The sequence below is a fragment of the Choloepus didactylus genome, chromosome 15 (assembly GCF_015220235.1).
Source record: "Choloepus didactylus isolate mChoDid1 chromosome 15, mChoDid1.pri, whole genome shotgun sequence".
Classification (NCBI taxonomy): Eukaryota; Metazoa; Chordata; class Mammalia; order Pilosa; family Megalonychidae; genus Choloepus; species Choloepus didactylus.
Genome location: NC_051321.1, coordinates 70,198,475 through 70,220,047, shown reverse-complemented (window position 1 = coordinate 70,220,047; position 21,573 = coordinate 70,198,475). Strand labels below are relative to the sequence as shown.

The 21,573-nt window shown below is 41.7% G+C and overlaps 2 protein-coding genes across 4 annotated transcripts in view; both read left to right on the top strand.

The window, feature by feature from the left end:
• The first annotated feature begins 379 nt into the window (after window positions 1-379).
• MYOZ1 (myozenin 1) lies at window positions 380-6,659 on the top strand. 2 transcript variants are annotated; one of them, XM_037804133.1, is made up of 6 exons: window positions 380-672; window positions 1,910-2,000; window positions 2,856-3,034; window positions 4,506-4,746; window positions 5,091-5,256; window positions 6,158-6,659. In XM_037804133.1, exons 2-6 carry the CDS (start codon window positions 1,928-1,930, stop codon window positions 6,387-6,389), a joined length of 891 nt encoding a protein of 296 aa, XP_037660061.1. In that variant the 5' UTR covers window positions 380-672; window positions 1,910-1,927; the 3' UTR covers window positions 6,390-6,659. The 2 variants fall into 2 exon arrangements, with proteins under 2 accessions (XP_037660061.1, XP_037660060.1); XM_037804132.1 differs by lacking the exon at window positions 380-672 and having other exon boundaries at window positions 975-2,000.
• Window positions 6,660-10,372: 3,713 nt separating this feature from the next.
• The window catches only part of USP54 (ubiquitin specific peptidase 54), a 175,335-nt gene continuing 164,134 nt past the window's right edge, over window positions 10,373-21,573 (top strand). The window contains exon 1 of one of the 2 annotated variants that reach the window (XM_037804115.1): window positions 10,373-10,478. The gene's annotated coding sequence lies outside the window, so the exon portion shown is untranslated. Of the gene's footprint in view, window positions 10,479-11,079; window positions 11,098-21,573 lie in introns of those variants that run through there. The other variant, XM_037804116.1, reaches the window with a different exon arrangement.

Below are 21,573 nucleotides of genomic sequence, written 5' to 3'. Positions count from 1 at the left end.
TCCCATGCCCATCAGCCCTAACTGCCTAATTTAGAGCAGCATTGGTTTGGGTTAAATCAGTTTATTATCCTTGCAAGATCTGGCCCTAAGCAGAAGACGACCAGCCCATCTAGGGAGCCATTCCATTGTGACCAAATGAACTGAACTTTCCCTTCTCTAAACATAAGCCTTAAGCCCTGGCACCCCCAAGTATGCCCATTTGTCCCTCCACCTCCGGCCTGGATTGGCTCTGGTTGGCCCTCAGGGCTTATTCTCTTGGCTCTCTCTCTCCCACTCTGAATTCCTATCTACCACTTGCTCTCTGCTTTCTCTCTCCTCTCAGTCTTCAACTTCTCCCTGAATGTTTTTCTGGATCTATCTCCAGGTGCAAAGGGCAGGAGAGCTCTCCCTAGATACTGATCCCTGGCTCGGACAGCTCAGTAGGAGAATCCCGAAGGTCTTTTCTCCCCTTCAAAAGCCTCTGGGCAAGGAGGGCAGGATCTTGGTTCCAGGGTCTCAGTACCCCCTGTGCCATTTGAGCTGCCTGCATTCATCATCTCTATTAATAACCACCCTCCCTCCCCCACTGCCAGTGCTGCCCCCACGCCTGCCCAGCTCAGGTTCTCGGTCACAGCAGCTCAGTCCTCCAAAGCTGCTGGACCCAGGGAGAGCTGACCACTGCCTAAACAGCAGGTAAGTCTCCAGCTCCATGGCCAGAAGGACTGGAGCCCACTCTGTTTACTTCTGTATCTGTGTCTGCAATTGTGATCCTTGATCCTGGGTGACTAGTCCTCCTCCCCCATCTATGCTCAGCTCCCAGCTGTCCAGTTTAGGGGAGCCACCGCAGGTTGGAAAAAGAGGTGCCCAGGAGGTTAGTGTGTGTGTGTGTGTGTGTGTGTGTGTGTGTGTGTGTGTGTGTGTGTGTGTGTGTGTGTGTGTGTGTAGATGTTGGGGAAGGCACTGGGGGAATGGGAAGGGGGTCTGAGCAGCTGAATGGTAAAAAGAACTTGTGAGGGGCTGAGAGAGGTACAGGGTGAGTCCAATTAGTGGTCTTTGACTTTGGCCTCAGCAGACCCCACCAGGTTATTAGATTTACTGATGTGTTTGTGGTTTGGTAAAGGGGGATTTTGCTGAGTGCCAAGTTCTGTTAAGGAGGGGCTGGAGTCTGTATCTTTTCCCAGCTTGTCCCCCTCTGCTGCCAAATCCTATTATTATGTTCCTGTCCTCTGGTATATTACTGCAGAATAGAGAGGCATCGGAGTTCAGATGCCTTCTGGACCCCTCCTCACTCCAGCTCTGGGGTCTGGGATAGAAAGTTTCTGAAGGGGAGCACAGCTGTGACCTCCCAGGCCATGTTCCAGCTGGCCCATGGAGGAGCAATAACCTCTCCTTCCTGTGGAGAATGTTTTTGGCTAAATCTCCTCAACCCTGGCAGAACATTTCTCCACCCAGTGGGGCCTGGAGAAGATCAAGGAGAGACCAGAGCCTGGAATCTCAGCTCCAATCTGAGATCCCAGTGCAAATAAAAACTTCAAATTGTGCCAAGCCAATGAAATACCTGAATACTTGGTGCATTGTCCTGCCTCTGCATTGCTGTTTTTATTTATTTTATTTGTACCCACTCTGAGCTATGTTCCTAATCCTTGCACCAGCTCTATGTAAAACAGCTCAATAGAGGTTGGTAGAGGGTGGGTGCAGGGGGTACATCTGTATCTTCTGCCCTGACTCCTAAGAAGAGAGATGCCCTAAAGAAGTAGATTTTCACCATTTTAGGGAATATTTATTTCTTTGAGAATCTGATTAAATTTTACCCCCTGAAGCTCTTAAATCCAGGTGAAGAAGTACTGCCCTAGAAGGAGGGCTTAATTGTAAATACTCCTCCTTCCTGGTTCCTGTACATTCTGAGACTTCCCCTTTCCACCCGATCCAGGCTGAAACCACCTCCATAATGCCACTCTCAGGAACCCCGGCACCCAACAAGAAGAGGAAATCCAGCAAGCTGATCATGGAACTAACTAGAGGTAGGGTATGGATGCACCTACCTGGTGCAGGACATCTTATTAAGAGCATCTCTGACCCAAGAGTCCCAGAAATAGCGTATGTTTATATATATAAATACACACACACACACTCACACACACCTTAAGGTGACAAGACAAGAGCAATTCCAGTGGGTAAGGGAGGCAGGGAGAAGGGAAAAAGGACTCAACATTGACTACACACCCTTTTACCTTTTCACCTTGTAATCTGAGACACTACCCTGCCATATTACCCAGCATACAGGTCCAGGACCACAGGTCCACATGTCAGTGGGATATGTTTTGGAAAGAAATAATATATGACAGAGACTTGCACAGAGTAAGGTCTCAATAAATGGTTGATTTCCTTAATTTTTCCCCCAGAGGTAGGGAGCCTGTGTAAGCACTTAAATGGGAAAACTGAGCAGAGGGTTTTGGGCAGGTGTGCATCTGTGTGAGGAGCTCTCCCAATACCCAGAGGCTGTCTGGACACACAAGATTGGCTTTTGGAATTTCATCCATGCCATAGATTCCTCAGTGGCTTGCACCTATGATGTTCCTTTACTCCTTTGCCCCTCACCCCTTTTCCATGCCCGTTTTATCTCATTCACCCTCTCTGCTCTAGTATCCCCACTGTCTCCACTCTGCACTCCAGTTCCTATGCATTCTCTCAACTCCAAACCCAGGAAATCAAAATCCCTCACAAACTAGTCAGAGTTTGATCAGCCATTGTGGACAGCACCTGCTCATAAGGGATCACTACAGGGACACACAGACTTACTTGTGGATGGGGTTTGCATTCTGAGTCCAGAAAACCCTATTCTTTCCCTTGCCTCTTCCTCCCCATCTCCCTGAAAGGTGGGCAGGAGAGCTCAGGTCTGAACCTGGGCAAGAAGATCAGTATCCCAAGGGATGTCATGTTGGAGGAGCTGTCGCTGCTTACGAACCGGGGCTCCAAGATGTTCAAACTGCGGCAGATGCGGGTAGAGAAATTTATCTATGAGAACCACCCTGATGTCTTCTCTGACAGTTCAATGGTGAGTCCTGAACCTTCCCACGCTCTCAAAGCCTGGTGCCTTTTCTGACAGTTTCTTGGGCTTTCAGTCTCTAAAATACCATAAATCTCTCCTCCCTGCAAATTCATAAGCTCATTAAGCCCCCAGATATATTGAGACCCTAATAGCTTACCCTAGGAGCTTTCACCTCTGAAACTTGGTCTCTATCTTAGAACCCATGAAAGCAGGTGGTAGTGGTGGTAGTGTACCACATCCTCACAGAGAAAATTCCTTTCCAATTTGGGTAAGTGTTAAAGGTAGGGTTGCCAGATAAAATACAGGACGTCCAGTCCTGTATTTTGAACTTGAGATCCACAGCAAATACATTTTTAGTATTTAAGTACGTCTCATGCAACATTTAGGACATAAAAATAAAACAAAAAAACAAAAAATAAAAATACAGGATACCCAGTTAAATTTGAATTTCAGATATACAATGAATAATTTTTTCATATAAGAATGTCTCATGTGATATTTGGGACATATGTATACTGAAACTGTCCTTTTCCCAGATCCTATGTCCCCTACTCAGCTCCTTTTCCAAAGAAAGAGAAGTAGGGATTGGAGAGGGGCCAAGCACAAGATGTTACCATTGAGAAGGAGGGGGTCTTCTCTATTTTCTTTCTTCCTCCTCCACTTCCTTTGGAGGGGTGGGGTGGGGGTGGTGGTGGTACAGAGAGTGGAAATGAAGGCCTACATGGAGCCAGGGACAGGAGTATCTGTCGTTGGCCCTTATGTAGGAACAGAGTAAAAGTGCTGACTGGTCATATCTAACTTTAGGAAGCCTAAAGCTCTCCTCCCTGTTTGGGTCTGGTTACACTGGGTGGCGCAGGGGGTGTGCATGCTGAGATGGCCAGGAGAGCCTCCTGAAGGAGCTAGGCGGGGTTATTTTTAGGCTTTGTGGCTGAATCTAATGTTGCCCTTTTGGCCACCCTTCCCCCTACCCACTACAGTTCCACTGTCAGGAAGTCCTGGTCCAAGAGGCACCAAGAGGAGGAGGGAGAGGAGAGAAAGAAGGAGAGAGAGAAGCGAGTTCTGTGTGTTGGACAAGCTGAGGAGGGGAGAGGGCAGATCTTTCTCTAGTTCTTCAGATCTTAAGGCTGGGTTCTCCATGCCAACCCCATCCTCTCAAATTGTGGCTAACTAGGCAGAAGTCTTGGTCCTCTTTACCTTGGCAAGGAAGGAAGGGTGTGTGTGTGTGTGTGGACAATGAGTTGTTCCCTCCTAAGGTGTAATTGGAGAAACTGAGCCAAGGGGGTCTTACCTCTGAAGGAGAGTTCAATTCCTCTCAGCTGGGCTATCTACCAGCCAGCTATTAGAGGAAAGAATCTCAGAGGATCTTCTGGTTGGCCATTGTCTTTCATTACCTCTTCCCCTTTTGTATATACCTCTTTCTTGGTATATCCCCTTCACCCACTGCTAACTTTCCCCTCACTCTGTCCTTTCTTTTCAGGATCACTTCCAGAGGTTCCTTCCAACGGTTGGGGGACAGCTGGGTACAGCTGGTCAGGGATTTTCCTACAGCAAAGGCAGCGGCAGAGGCCAGGCAGGGGGTAGTGGCTCTGCCGGACAGTATGGTTCTGACCAGAAGCACCATCAGGGCCTTGGGTCTGGATCAGGGGACACAGGTGGCCCCGGGGGCCAGGCTGGCAAAGGAGGAGCTGGCACAGCAGAAGTTGGCGAGACAGGAACAGGCAAGTACCCTTTCCCAAGAGTAATGTGTTCCATCTCTTAGAGCAGGGATGTCTCCAAGAATGAGGCCTAGGCTGGGTGTGGGGAGCAGGACAGGCCAGCTGAGATATGGAGATGTGTCTATTGCATCCAGGAGCCTTTTCTTTCAGTAACCTTTCTGGCTTTTCAGATTCAGTCACAGATCTGACCCCACACTGTCATTGTGCCACAAACCTTATATATATATCAGGTGTTATTCCTCTGGTCCCTAGCTCCAACAGCTTCCCTAGTGCAGGGGTGTGGGATAAACTACTATTGGCTGCTAACTGCCATTATTTGACCTACTTTTCTTTTCCATGGCTGCCAGGAGACCAGGCAGGTGGAGAAGGAAAACATATCACTGTGTTCAAGACTTATATCTCCCCATGGGAACGAGCCATGGGGGTTGACTCCCAGCAGAAAGTGGAACTTGGCATTGACTTGCTGGCCTATGGGGCCAAGGCTGATCTCCCCAAATACAAGTCCTTTAACAGGTAGGGGTGGGGTGGGGGGAAGGAACTAGATGCATGCCAGTGTGTGGTACTATGTTCTCAATTGGAATGGAGACTTTGGTTCAGATGTTTTAGAAGGATGCTGAGGAGGGATGGTAGGAATATGGAAGTTCTAGTTGAAGGCCTTTGCTCGTCTTAATCTAGCTCAGAGAATCAGTGCAGTGTGATGAAGGAAACATTTGCTAGGAGGTACAATATGAATTCCAGTTCATAGGTCATTTATTTGCTGTGTGAGCACAGGAAAATCTCCCTGCTTCTGAGCCCTGGTTTTCTCAACTGTAAAATGGGAATAATATGTTACTTCTGAGGATCCCTTCCATTCAAGGTTTCAGGATTCCATAACTCTCTCCATACTATGATTCTTTTTCCTTACACTCTATTTATAGTACAGCTCTAAGTATCTATTCTTTTGGAATTGGTCTTCTCTAGACCATGAATAAGAGATTTGTGGTGAAAGTGGGATAGAGAAGTGTTTTTGCATTTGGTCCTAATGAGCCTGGATTTCTCAGGGAATATTAATTCCTTTTAGCCTGGCTACCCACTACTAGAAGTGAGGTGTATATGTGGGGTCTCTACATTATAATTTAAGGTGGCTTCAGACCCATGGGTCTACAGTGCTTGGGGTCACTTTCTCTGAGATTCTGATTTGGGTCACAACTATGAGACTCTCTATCTAGGACCCACTAGATTCCTTCTCTCAGCTTTGTGAAACACGCAAAGAAAGAAGAGCAACAGAGTGCCAAGAGGAAGAAGAATAAGGAGCGCAGAAGCAATACTGCTAGAATTCACAGACTTTCCATCTTCAAGACAGAGTAATATCTCACTTACAAGGCAGTGTTCTTCTTGTTCTGGTTTTTAATTAAATAATGTATCTCCTTCTCAGGACGGCAATGCCTTATGGTGGATATGAGAAGGCCTCCAAACGCATGACCTTCCAGATGCCCAAGTTTGACTTAGGGCCCCTGCTGAGTGAACCTCTGGTCCTCTACAACCAGAACCTATCCAACAGGCCTTCTTTCAACCGAACCCCTATTCCCTGGCTGAGCTCCGGGGAGCCTGTAGACTACCACGTGGATATTGGCATCCCCTTGGATGGAGAAACAGAGGAGCTGTGAGGTGTTTCCTCTTCTACTTTGCATCAAGTGTCCCCTCTCTGGTTCCACTTTGGAGAGGGAATGCTGAGCAGGATACCCTCATTGTAAATCCAGTATCCTTGTGGGAATGGAGGAAAAGGAGGAAAAAAAAAGGAGAGATCTGCCCTTTCATCCTTCACTCCTAGTCCCCATTCCAAGCATTCTTTCTCACCAATTCAGAGCTCCCCTTCCACTTGCTCCATATGGAACCTGCTCTTTTATGGAATTTGCTCTGCCACTGGTAAATAAACTTCAAGGAAATGAACTTGTTCTTCCTCTGATACTTGAGGGCAGACAAAAGCTGAGGTTAACAATGCACAAAGACTTAATTAAAGCCAAATCCTAAACATTCATTATTCATACTTCAAGACCAGACCTATCTCTGGCTGCTTACAAACACCCACACCACATCCACACCCATGAAACCAAATTTATAGGTATATACAAAGGCATACTTATTCAAGAGAACATGAGACACATAATCATGGACAAAGACACGTGCTGACCCATGTGTGGGCAAAGCTAAGAAGCTATTTTGTGTGCACTGTAGTTGGGAAAACATGTAGGTGACCTTGGCGTTAGCTCTCTTTATGTAATTAATTAGAAGCTCGGATAATCAGGGTTATCCATTGCCACAGAATAGAACATGCCATAAAATTTACAGATGCCACCAGAGTGGGTTTAGGAATACATGTGTCAAAGGTTACAGATTCCAAGAAGGATGAAAAAGAATAGAGAACCATGTAGAATTCATAAAGGAGTGGGAGAAACCAACTACAGTTACAGTGTGCTTGGCTCTGTGTGAATATGGCAAGAAATGATCTAAGGGTTAAGAGCACTGCAGTGGTACCCTGAAGGCACTGTGACTAGGAAGAAATGATGACAGCCCAATAGGAATAAGCAACAAATAAAATAACCTTTTTATTGTGCTAGCATCCCAGATTTACTCCCATATTCCACAAAGAGTGATAAAGACTAGGAAGAATAAAGAAATGATTCAATAGGTCCTGGAAAAATAACTTCTGAGGAGAAATGGCTGAATTTCAGCCAATCTGAGCTGCTAGTGGTGATAAGTTGCTGTACTTTACATTAGACTGATCCAATTTTAATGGACCCTGGATCACATGATATTTACCCTGGTTACCTTCCTTTATGACCTAAAGAATGAGTTTTAGGGGATTCATAACTCTTCTAAACTTGGAAACAAATTTCTATCTCTATGTGCATTTTTGTATGGAAAAGGTGTCATAGTTTGGGTTTCTCCTCAAAAAGACTCTGAAACAAAGATTTGGATGCAAGTAGTTCGTTTGCGGTGGTGATCCCAGAAAGTTAAGCAGGATAGGGAGTGGGAGGATAAAGGATGTTTTGGGCAACTTGGGCCTAATCCCACTGGGGACTCCCTGAAAACAATGGTCTTCAAAACAGTGATCCATAGATGAGCAGCATCATTGTCCCCTAGGAACTTGGTTAAAAATGCAAAATGCAACTCTTAGACCCAGGAATCTGTGGCTTATTATTTCTTTCCAGATGATTCTTACCCGCTAGTAAATTTTGAGAAACGCTACTTAAGAACATATCTCAAGTTACTCACTGAAGGGTAAGGAATTGGAATAGTTACACACTAAATCCCATCTCTCCTTGGTTGTGGATTGTTCCTGGGAATGTTAACTCTGTTGACACTTCTAGGAAGAGCTAAGAATGCTCCTTTGGTCAAACAAAGCCCCCAGGCAGAGAGGTACTCAAGTGTTTGAGGTAGGAAGCTATACAGGATCTGTCTACCAAAGCTCTAATGGACTCTGGTATGGGTTGAGGGGATATGAATGGGGTACATAATGCTATCATTGCACTCTCAGATTTATAAGTCTGTGAGCCCCCAAAAGCTTAAGGACTACGTATTTCTTCAACAAATATCTTTTGAGTGCCTACTGTATACCAGGTACTAAAATAGGCATCAGAGGTACAAAGACAAATAACAACTTATGTTACAAAGAGCTTTCACAGTCAACCAAAAAATAATTATTAAATAGCTACCCTTAAAATGGGGGGGGGGGGGGGCGGGCGGGCAGAAACCAGTCAGACAAAGGCTCTGAAAACCTAGAAATTTAATTTTTTCAAGCTCAGAATGTCTGAAATTCGAAATATAATGAAAAATCATGAAGTAAGTTTGTTAGTTTACGGGAAGCCCAGGTTAGTTGTGAAATTATCTCCTCAGTAGAAAAGTCTACTTAGAAGTCAAATTATTATCAGAAGTTTAATTGGTAAATATGAAATAAAAATATGAAGAGTGGAATAAACTTCATGGAATACATCATCAAACAATGGGGGCTTACTGTATTCAAGTGCATACTTGTACAGGACCTAGCCAGAAATCTAGTCAAATTCTCAATCTTTGCCTGGACTCCATTCTTCTGTTAAAACATCCTTTCTTCAAAAATGTTTCATACATTTGAATCCACATTTCACTGAATTGTACATTTCCCACAGAATATACTGCCTATAGGCATCTTCTGTTTGGCCTTCATTGTGTCTTAACAGTCAGAGAGGCAGCCCTTCCAGATGGGAGCTAGTACTCTCCAGTGGGTTCTAGTCTCCACTACTACCTACTGTTATACACTAGGTCATCCTCTTTTATTAATGTTACTTGCCTAGTCTCTGCAGCCATTTGAGTTAGCAACTTCAAAGTTGGTTTCTTTTATATAAACCACATGCCCGTAATAAGGCTCCGGCTCCCTCTACCTCCAGTCACCTCCACGGCTCACTCCTTAGCCTACGGGTTAGAGCTGCGTTATTCAACATAGCAGCCTCTAGTGGCAGGTAGCTATTGAGCACTTGAAATCTGCCTAGTCTGAATTGAGGTGTTCTGTAAGTATAAAATAAACAACGGATTTTGAAGATTTAGTATGAAAAAAAGAATGTAAAATATCTCTTTAATAGTTTGTAGTATTGATTACAAGTTAAAATATTTTGAATATTTTAGGTTAAATAAAATACATTATTAAAATTAATCTCACTTGTTTCTTTTTACTTTTTAAAAATGTGGCTAGTAGAAATTTTAAGTTACGTAATGTAGTTTGCATTATTTTTCTACTGTACAGCACTGGTCTAGACTAAAGCTTCCTATGAGAGCTTTTCAAGGACTGCAAGAGGTGAAAATGAATCCTCTATTATTTCTACTCTCTTATTCGTCCCCTCTGGGTTTTACTCTTCCTTGTTGACCAAAGTTCTCTAAATCCACATTCTGTTCAAGGTGCTACTCAATCAATCTGCATTTACACTTGTCCCAGAGCAGAGAAAGCGCTAAATTAGCTGAGAATCATTAAGCAAAAATATGTCAACGCGGCGGCAAGCAACAAGTGCAAAGCTCAAATCACACATCGATGCTTTCCCTTCCGCATCTAAAGCCAAACACCTGTTCTTATGTTCGATTTTTGTTTTTAACTTTTATTTCCTATTTTGGTCTGGAGCACTGACCCGGGCAGGCAACTCCAGATAACATTTCTGCGAAGCCAAACACCATTTACAAACCAGAACAGGGGCAAACGCATGAAAACTCGAAGGAAAGGAATGAGAAGATGGGAAAGCCTATTTCTGGCCTGCTCTCTCCATCTCCAGCTACTCTGTATGCGGAAGGAAAATGCCATGAAAACTTCAGTTGAAGCGACACACTGCCCTAAGTCTGAGGCAATTGGGAAAAAGAAGGCCACATGCATAAAGTTATCCAGAGCCGGGTCCGCCACAGCCAGGACCGTCCCGCCTTCAACAGTTTTCCCAACCCCTGGCTAGCTCAACTTCATTCTCGCCTAAAACCCCCACTTCCAAACCTTCCCAGGCCAACCCTGAGACGCCTTGCGGTCGCCATTTTGCACAGTACTATCGCGAGATATACTTAGCCATCTCGAGCCTGACTCATTTACTTTCTGGCGAGGTTTTTCTCAGCTGTTCTCGCCGTCGCCCAGGAAAGTGTCGCGAGAGCTGGTTGCCTTGGCTCCCTGTAGCTATAGCAGCCGCGGCGGTTAAGGATGCGGCGGCGGGAGCCGTGAGTGCGACACCCTCAGGGGGGCGGGGCCGGAGGTAACGGGGTACAGGGGTAACGCCTGGGGAGGGGGGGCAGAAGGTTGGGTGGTGGGAGTAACAGGCCTTAGTGCGACGTGCGGAGAAGGACTCGGGTCCCGTGGGTACAGGGACAGGGCGCCGGTCCGCACTGGGGCACGCGGAGAGGTTGGAGCTGCTGGGAGGTCCAGAGGGGAGGGACCGGGGTGTAGTGGAGGTGGAAGGGACGGGGCCCGAGCGTGGAAGTGTATGCGTGTTAGGAGCGGGGCTTTTGGGGGATTTGGAACTGGATAAAGGGACCAGACTGTATTGACGAAAAAGTGGGAAGGAATGGGGTACAGCGAGGAGGGTATGTTGAAAGGGGCACAGAGGTTGGGCCCGGTTTGCTTTGCGGTATCAGGTGGGCGTGAGTGGGAGAGGGGATCAGACCTTCGCAGCATCCCGGTCATCGCCTGAGGCTTGTCGGGGAGAGCACGCCAGGACTTGGGTCCTAAATGGTGTGGCGGGAATGGTGGCATCCGTACCTTCAGTGTCCCCCGCCCCTCCTTTCCAAAGAAATACCCAACAGACGCCCAGTGATGCGAAAGGAGGGTCCTGGTGAACTAGTATTAGTTGGAAAGGTTCTTTCGGCGGAGAGTCTGTGAGTTAATGAATGATTGCTTCTCTAAAATAAAGCGTGGGGTGGGGGCGGGAGAGAGAAATTCTTGAAGAAAAAAGAAAAAAACACTAAGGTGTGTTTCTTTTGGAGCGTTTTCAGTTGAAAGAAGGGTGTATGTGCTAAGATCGCTTTTCTTTCCAGATTCATTCAAGTGTAGAATTCCTTTATGAGTACTTATATGTGCCGTGTAAAGTCAGTTTAGATGACTTAGTGAAATAATGTTCTGTGCGACGCTTAAACCTTCTAGAAATATAAATAAAAAACTAAGATAAGTGTTTCCATTGCCGCAGCAGGCTAAACACTAAATCTAGGGAGAGTTTTAGTTACTTTAGTATTAAAACTAATGTTCTCAAAGTTTGCCGATTTAGGTTATTTAGCTTTTAAGAAATGGATGAAGTTTTATTTTAGGAGACATAAGTTTTGAATATCTGTCGATACAGAAATAAAAGGTGTCTCCAGGGGTTAAAAATCACTTGGAGGGCAAAACATTTAATCTCTGAGTTTCAAGGACTGTTTTCTGGAGATAGGTTGTGGTTGGATCACATTGTTCATTGACTTTTATTATTTCTAGAGAAAACAATGGCTTCAATTCAGGCATAAGAATAATTTATCATTTCAATCTACAGATATAAGCTTTCTGATCATTTTTCCCACTGTATCTTCTGTAGGAATAAATTTGAAAGGGATATTATCTTTTTTGATTATGTAACTGGATTATTCCAAGTTGAGAGCCACAAATTCATTAATTAGAATAATGGCTTCTAAATCCTTCTTGAACTAGCTTTGGTATGGTTAGTCCTTGAACCCATTTATTTGGTATGTGTTAGATTAAAACTTTTAATTTGTTACATTAGTAGCAAAACTTTAAAGTAGAAGTGCTTTTCTGAGGCAACATGAAGCTGTGTGGTGGTCGGGTCCAAAAGATTTCTGCATGAATCCATCAGCAAGCTTTACTGAGTTCTTGTTATGTGTCGAGTACTGTGTAAAGCATTGCAGGAAAAACAAAAAAGGATTAATTCATTCATTTGTCCATTCAACAAACATTTTTTGAGACCTATTTTGTGTCTGACTACTAAGCCTTTATATTCAAACACAAGTCAGACTGCAGCTCTGTCTTGGAATTGCTCAGAGTCTAGGAGAGGAGACTGGTGGAGAAACAAATAATTACAATGTGTAAGCACAATACATGAACACAGTGGAGTATGAAAGAAGGTTCTGTTCCTGAGTTTACATAGTAGGTGACATGTCTAAAAATGCAGAAAGAATTTAAAAAATCACAAAACATTATGCAAATTCTAAACTGTTTGCTGCATTATATAGACCATATGGAAGTTTGAGGAGAAAATTCGCTGGTCAGTTCATAATTTAATAGTCTTTTTTTTTTCCAGTGTGTATGTTTTAAAAATTGTAGTCACATATATAACATAAAATTTGCCATTTTAACTATTTTTAAGTGTGCAATTCAATGGCATTAATTACTTTTACAATGTTGTGCTACTCATTAACACTATCCATTACCAAGCTTTTTCATTACCCCAAACAGAAACTCTGTACCCATTAACCAAAAACTCCCCAACCTTGCTTCAGCCCTTGGTAATGAATGTAGCTTACATTCATTGAGTGTGTCAGGCACATTACCTCTTTTTATCTTCACAACAACAGTCTCCAGCTGGTACTAATATTTCGATTTTAGAGATAAGAAAACTGAGGTTTAAAATGTTAAGGAAGTTGCCAGAGTTCACAGAGCCAGGAAATGGCAGATTAAGGATTCGGAGTTGGAAATTTATGTGACTGTAAACACTATGCTCTTAAACACTTGGGGTGGGAGGAGGGGTTAGAGTTTGAAGGTGTGGCTGGCCAGGAGACCAGAATTGGAGGTGGGGCTGGGAGAATATAGATTAGTGGATAGGGGTATCTCTGGTTCATAGATTTTTCTCCCTCAAATATTTACACTGCATATTGGGAACTAATTTGAATATTTGCATGATGCTAAATATGAGGTTTGTATTGTTAAACAGAGAATTGAGTAAATTACCCTATTTGTGCTGTGTACAATTGTATAGGGAGCTATGCTTGGGAAGATAAATTATAACAAGCAATTGTTATAATTTGTAAGCTTCTAAGAATGATTATTTTAGTAGTGAAAATGATAATCTATAGTTATGTATAGGGCAAATGTTAGTACAGCAGACATCTTTTATATGGCAGTTTTTTTTAATTGAGAAAAAATATGTGTCATATGTATTTATATATTTGCTTTCAGATTTTTTTTTTTCTTTTAACTCCATATTACAAAATCCAAAATCTGATTTTCTGGTTGAAATTCAAATTTTACATCTTATAATATCTTAGTATATTTCTTTAAAAATCTAAGTGAGATTGTTAAATACCATCAGTGAAGTGTCTTTTTTGGCTTAATTGAATGCTTAGAGGTCAACAAGTGTAATCTATTCATTTTATATCGAGGAAAGGAAAGCCTACAGAAGTTTAATGACTTGCCCCAAGACACACAGCCGCATAGTGTCCCGGGTGTCTTGATTTCTAATTAAGTGTTCCTTCTCCTGTACCAAATTGCCTAATAATACTTAATAATTGCTATATATAGAATTATAGATGCTCTCAACTAATTTTGGGAAACCATTGTTTCAAGGACGTTATTAATAGATGACTGAATACAAACTGATTACTTGTTTTCCTTATTCTGTAATTGTACTTCCTACTTATACTTAGGATAAGTACATTCAGATAATTTATTCAAGTGCTTCCTGCATTTGGTTTGTTATATTACTGATTCATTTTTTGGTGTCCTAACTTCATTGCTGAGCCATTTAAATAAATAATATTTATCTGTCTTAAAAAATGTGGAGGAGGCATACAACTATGTTGCAATATATAATATGCTTAAGAAATGCATACAGATTTGAAGGTGAGTCAGTGATGTAGCTTTTTCATCTAGTTGGCTTTCTGCAGTAGACTCGTCATCTGTATAGATTTTAGTTGGAATAGCTCATGGGTGTGAATGAAATTCTTGTGCTTTCTAACACCTTTTAACTCAGTGGGCTGGGTGCCAGCATTTTTTGTATGAATTATTTTCAAAGCATTGAGACATTTTTTTCCACCAAAGGTTTAGAGCAAGAGAATGAGATGAGAGAAAGAGATGAGCGGGCTGAGCATGGGATTTCTGAGAATGGGTTGAAAACAGAAAGAGCATTTAATATGTAAAGAGAATAATGGTCTAAAAGCATTTTTTTTTACCCTCATCCTCTATGGGAGATCTGGAAGACCTTCTTATATTTTGATATACATACCCTCTGTAGCATGTAAAAGTATTAATTTCCCAGCATTTACATTAGCAGTAGTAAATAAACATTGAACAAACCCCCCAAAATTTACTCTACATGATAGGTAAAAAATGATATCTCATTTAAAATTTCCATTTCTTTGATTGATTGTGAAGTTGAACATTTTCCTATATTTATTATTTTTCTTTTTTGACTTCCCTGCTTGTGTTTTTAGAAACATTTAAAACTTGTATCCATATTTAAATTGTATTATTAAATAATTAAAAAAAAAAGAAAAAATACATTCTTTAAAATAAAAAAAGGAAATAATACTTTAATATAAATAGTTTAGAAAAAAGCCAGGAACTGCGTGGACTGGACACCACAGAGCAATCTGTCTTTGGGCATACTTCATACAACACTCATGAAAACGTGGAACTGCTGAGATCAGCGAAATCTGTAAGTTTTTGCGGCCAGGGGACCCGCGCCCCTCCCTGCCAGGCTCAGTCCCGGGGGAGGAGGGGCTGTCAGCTCCAGGAAGGAGAAGGGAGAATTGCAGTGGCTGCTCTCATCGGAAACTCATTCTACTGATTCAAACTCCAACCATAGATAGACTGAGGCCAGACACCAGAGACTCTGAGAGCAGCCAGCCCAGCAGAGAGGAGACGGGCATAGAAGGAAAACAACACGAGAAGCTCCAAAGTAAAAGCAGAGGATTTTTGGAGTTCTGGTGAACACAGAAAGGGGAAGGGCGGAGATCAGGCCTTGAGGCGCATATGCAAATCCCGAAGCAAGGCTGATCTCTCTGCCCAGGGCACCTTTCCTTAATGGCCCTGGTTGCTTTGTCTATTAGCATTTCAATAACCCATTAGATCTCTGAGGAGGGCCGTTTTTTTTTTTTTTTTTTTTTTTTTTTTTTTTTTTTTTTTAAATCCTTTTTGCTTTTTCTAAAACAATTACTCTAAGAAGCTCAATACAGAAAGCTTCAAAGAATTGAAATTTGGGCACGTCAAGTCAAGAGCAGAACTAAGAGAGCTCTGAGACAAAAGGCAATAATCCAGTGGCTGAGAAAATTCACTAAACAACACAACTTCCCAAGAAAAGGGGGGTGTCCGCTCACAGCCACCATCCTGGTGGACAGGAAACACTCCTGCCCATCGCCAGCCCCATAGCCCAGAACTGCCCCAGACAACCCAGTGTGACGGAAGTGCTTCAAATAACAGGCACACACCACAAAACTGGGCGTGGACATTAGCCTTCCCTGCAACCTCAGCTGAATGTCCCAGAGCTGGGAAGGGGGAGCAGTGTGAATTAACAGAGCCCCATTCAGCCATCATTTGAGCAGACTGGGAGCCTCCCAACACAGCCCAGCAGCCCAGAACTGCCCTGGGGGGACGGCACTCACCTGTGACATAGCACAGTCATCCCTCAACAGAGGACCCGGGGTGCACAGCCTGGAAGAGGGGCCCACTTGCAAGTCTCAGGAGCCATACGCCAATACCAAAGACTTGTGGGTCAGTGGCAGAGACAAACTGTGGCAGGACTGAACTGAAGGATTAGACTATTGCAGTAGCTTTAAAACTCTAGGATCATCAGGGAGATTTGATTGTTAGGGCCACCCCCCCTCCCCGACTGCCCAGAAACACGCCCCACATACAGGGCAGGCAACACCAACTACACACGCAAGCTTGGGACACCAATTGGGCCCCACAAGACTCACTCCCCCACTCACCAAAAAGGCTAAGCAGGGGAGATCTGGCTTGTGGAGAACAGGTGGCTCGTGGACGCCACCTGCTGGTTAGTTAGAGAAAGTGTACTTCACGAAGCTGTAGATCTGATAAATTAGAGATAAGGACTTCAACTGGTCTACAAACCCTAAAAGAACCCTATCAAGGACAGCAAATGCCACGAGGCCAAAAACAACAGAAAATTATAAAGCATATGAAAAAACCAGACGATATGGATAACCCAAGCCCAAGCACCCAAATCAAAAGACCAGAAGAGACACACCTAGAGCAGCTACTCAAAGAACTAAAGATGAACAATGAGACCCTAGTACGGGATATGAAGGAAATCAAGAAGACCCTAGAAGAGCATAAAGAAGACATTGCAAGACTAAATAAAAAAATGGATGATCTTATGGAAATTAAAGAAACTGTTGACCAAATTAAAAAGATTCTGGACACTCATAGTACAAGACTAGAGGAAGTTGAACAACGAATCAGTGACCTGGAAGATGACAGAATGGAAAATGAAAGCATAAAAGAAAGAATGGGGAAAAAAATTGAAAAACTCGAAATGGACCTCAGGGATATGATAGATAATATGAAGCGTCCGAATATAAGACTCATTGGTGTCCCAGAAGGGGAAGAAAAGGGTAAAGGTCTAGGAAGAGTATTCAAAGAAATTGTTGGGGAAAACTTCCCAAATCTTCTAAACAACATAAATACACAAATCATAAATGCTCAGCGAACTCCAAATAGAATAAATCCAAAAAAACCCACTCCGAGACATATACTGATCACACTGTCAAACATAGAAGAGAAGGAGCAAGTTCTGAAAGCAGCAAGAGAAAAGCAATTCACCACATACAAAGGAAACAGCATAAGACTAAGTAGTGACTACTCAGCAGCCACCATGGAGGCGAGAAGGCAATGGCACGATATATTTAAAATTCTGAGAGAGAGGAATTTCCAGCCAAGAATACTTTATCCAGCAAAGCTCTCCTTCAAATTTGAGGGAGAGCTTAAATTTTTCACAGACAAAGAAATGCTGAGAGAATTTGCTAACAAGAGACCTGCCCTACTGGAGATACTAAAGGGAGCCCTACAGACAGAGAAACAAAGACAGGACAGAGAGACTTGGAGAAAGGTTCAGTACTAAAGAGATTCGGTATGGGTACAATAAAGGATATTAATAGAGAGAGGGGAAAAATATGGCAAACATAATCCAAAGGATAAGATGGCCGATTCAAGAAATGCCTTCACGGTTTTAACGTTGAATGTAAATGGATTAAACTCCCCAATTAAAAGATATAGATTCGCAGAATGGATCAAAAAAAATGAACCATCAATATGTTGCATACAAGAGACTCATCTTAGACACAGGGACACAAAGAAATTGAAAGTGAAAGGATGGAAAAAAATATTTCATGCAAGCTACAGCCAAAAGAAAGCAGGTGTAGCAATATTAATCTCAGATAAAATAGACTTCAAATGCAGGGATGTTTTGAGAGACAAAGAAGGCCACTACATACTAATAAAAGGGGCAATTCAGCAAGAAGAAATAACAATCGTAAATGTCTATGCACCCAATCAAGGTGCCACAAAATACATGAGAGAAACATTGGCAAAACTAAAGGAAGCAATTGATGTTTCCACAATAATTGTGGGAGACTTCAACACATCACTCTCTCCTATAGATAGATCAACCAGACAGAAGACCAATAAGGAAATTGAAAACCTAAACAATCTGATAAATGAATTAGATTTAACAGACATCTACAGGACATTACATCCCAAATCACCAGGATACACATACTTTTCTAGTGCTCACGGAACTTTCTCCAGAATAGATCATATGCTGGGACATAAAACAAGCCTCAATAAATTTAAAAAGATTGAAATTATTCAAAGCACATTCTCTGACCACAATGGAATACAATTAGAAGTCAATAACCATCAGAGACTTAGAAAATTCACAAATACCTGGAGGTTAAACAACACACTCCTAAACAATCAGTGGGTTAAAGAAGAAATAGCAAGAGAAATTGCTAAATATATAGAGACGAATGAAAATGAGAACACAACATACCAAAACCTATGGGATGCAGCAAAAGCAGTGCTAAGGGGGAAATTTATAGCACTAAACGCATATATTAAAAAGGAAGAAAGAGCCAAAATCAAAGAACTAATGGATCAACTGAAGAAGCTAGAAAATGAACAGCAAACCAATCCTAAACCAAGTAGAAGAAAAGAAATAACAAGGATTAAAGCAGAAATAAATGACATAGAGAACAAAAAAACAATAGAAAGGATAAATATCACCAAAAGTTGGTTCTTTGAGAAGATCAACAAGATTGACAAGCCCCTAGCTAGACTGACAAAATCAAAAAGAGAGAAGACCCATATAAACAAAATAATGAATGAAAAAGGTGACATAACTGCAGATCCTGAAGAAATTAAAAAAATTATAAGAGGATATTATGAACAACTGTATGGCAACAAACTGGATAATGTAGAAGAAATGGACAATTTCCTGGAAACATATGAACAACCTAGACTGACCAGAGAAGAAATAGAAGACCTCAACCAACCCATCACAAGCAAAGAGATCCAATCAGTCATCAAAAATCTTCCCACAAATAAATGCCCAGGGCCAGATGGCTTCACAGGGGAATTCTACCAAACTTTCCAGAAAGAACTGACACCAATCTTACTCAAACTCTTTCAAAACATTGAAAAAAATGGAACACTACCTAACTCATTTTATGAAGCTAACATCAATCTAATACCAAAACCAGGCAAAGATGCTACAAAAAAGGAAAACTACCGGCCAATCTCCCTAATGAATATAGATGCAAAAATCCTCAACAAAATACTTGCAAATCGAATCCAAAGACACATTAAAAAAATCATACACCATGACCAAGTGGGGTTCATTCCAGGCATGCAAGGATGGTTCAACATCAGAAAAACAATCAATGTATTACAACACATTAAAAACTCGAAAGGGAAAAATCAATTGATCATCTCAATAGATGCTGAAAAAGCATTTGACAAAATCCAACATCCCTTTTTGATAAAAACACTTCAAAAGGTAGGAATTGAAGGAAACTTCCTCAACATGATAAAGAGCATATATGAAAAACCCACAGCCAGCATAGTACTCAATGGTGAGAGACTGAAAGCCTTCCCTCTAAGATCAGGAACAAGACAAGGATGCCCGCTGTCACCACTGTTATTCAACATTGTGCTGGAAGTGCTAGCCAGGGCAATCCGGCAAGACAAAGAAATAAAAGGCATCCAAATTGGAAAAGAAGAAGTAAAACTGTCATTGTTTGCAGATGATATGATCTTATATCTAGAAAACCCTGAGAAATCAACGATACACCTACTAGAGCTAATAAACAAATTTAGCAAAGTAGCGGGATACAAGATTAATGCACATAAGTCAGTAATGTTTCTATATGCTAGAAATGAACAAACTGAAGAGACACTCAAGAAAAAGATACCATTTTCAATAGCAACTAAAAAAATCAAGTACCTAGGAATAAACTTAACCAAAGATGTAAAAGACCTATACAAAGAAAACTACATAACTCTACTAAAAGAAATAGAAGGGGACCTTAAAAGATGGAAAAATATTCCATGTTCATGGATAGGAAGGCTAAATGTCATTAAGATGTCAATTCTACCCAAACTCATCTACAGATTCAATGCAATCCCAATCAAAATTCCAACAACCTACTTTGCAGACTTGGAAAAGCTAGTTATCAAATTCATTTGGAAAGGGAAGATGCCTCGAATTGCTAAAGACACTCTAAAAAAGAAAAACGAAGTGGGAGGACTTACACTCCCTGACTTTGAAGCTTATTATAAAGCCACAGTTGCCAAGACAGCATGGTACTGGCACAAAGATAGACATATAGATCAATGGAATCGAATTGAGAATTCAGAGATAGACCCTCAGATCTATGGCCGACTGATCTTTGATAAGGCCCCCAAAGTCACCGAACTGAGCCATAATGGTCTTTTCAACAAATGGGGCTGGGAGAGTTGGATATCCATATCCAAAAGAATGAAAGAGGACCCCTACCTCACCCCCTACACAAAAATTAACTCAAAATGGACCAAAGATCTCAATATAAAAGAAAGTACCATAAAACTCCTAGAAGATAATGTAGGAAAACATCTTCAAGACCTTGTATTAGGAGGCCACTTCCTAGACTTTACACCCAAAGCACAAGCAACAAAAGAGAAAATAGATAAATGGGAACTCCTCAAGCTTAGAAGTTTCTGCACCTCAAAGGAATTTCTCAAAAAGGTAAAGAGGCAGCCAACTCAATGGGAAAAAATTTTTGGAAACCATGTATCTGACAAAAGACTGATATCTTGCATATACAAAGAAATCCTACAACTCAATGACAATAGTACAGACAGCCCAATTATAAAATGGGCAAAAGATATGAAAAGACAGTTCTCTGAAGAGGAAATACAAATGACCAAGAAACACATGAAAAAATGTTCAGCTTCACTAGCTATTAGAGAGATGCAAATTAAGACCACAATGAGATACCATCTAACACCGGTTAGAATGGCTGCCATTAAACAAACAGGAAACTACAAATGCTGGAGGGGATGTGGAGAAATTGGAACTCTTATTCATTGTTGGTGGGACTGTATAATGGTTCAGCCACTCTGGAAGTCAGTCTGGCAGTTCCTTAGAAAACTAGATATAGAGCTACCATTCGATCCAGCGATTGCACTCCTCGGTATATACCCGGAAGATCGGAAAGCAGTGACACGAACAGATATCTGCACGCCAATGTTCATAGCAGCATTATTCACAATTGCCAAGAGATGGAAACAACCCAAATGTCCTTCAACAGATGAGTGGATAAATAAAATGTGGTATATACACACGATGGAATACTACGCGGCAGTAAGAAGGAACGATCTGGTGAAACATATGACAACATGGATGAACCTTGAAGACATAATGCTGAGCGAAATAAGCCAGGCACAAAAAGAGAAATATTATATGCTACCACTAATGTGAACTTTGAAAAATGTAAAACAAATGGTTTATAATGTAGAATGTAGGGGAACTAGCAGTAGAGAGCAATTAAGGAAGGGGGAACAATAATCCAGGAAGAACAGATAAGCTATTTAACGTTCTGGGGATGCCCAGAAATGACTATGGTCTGTTAATTTCTGATGGTTGTAGTAGGAACAAGTTCACTGAAATGTTGCTATATTATGTAACTTTCTTGGGGTAAAGTAGGAACATGTTGGAAGTTAAGCAGTTATCTTAGGTTAGTTGTCTTTTTCTTACTCCCTTGCTAGGGTCTCTTTGAAATGCTCTTTTATTGTATGTTTGTTTTCTTTTTAACTTTTTTTTTCATACAGGTGATTTGAAAAAAGAAGGGAAAGTTAAAAAAAAAAAAAAAAAAAAA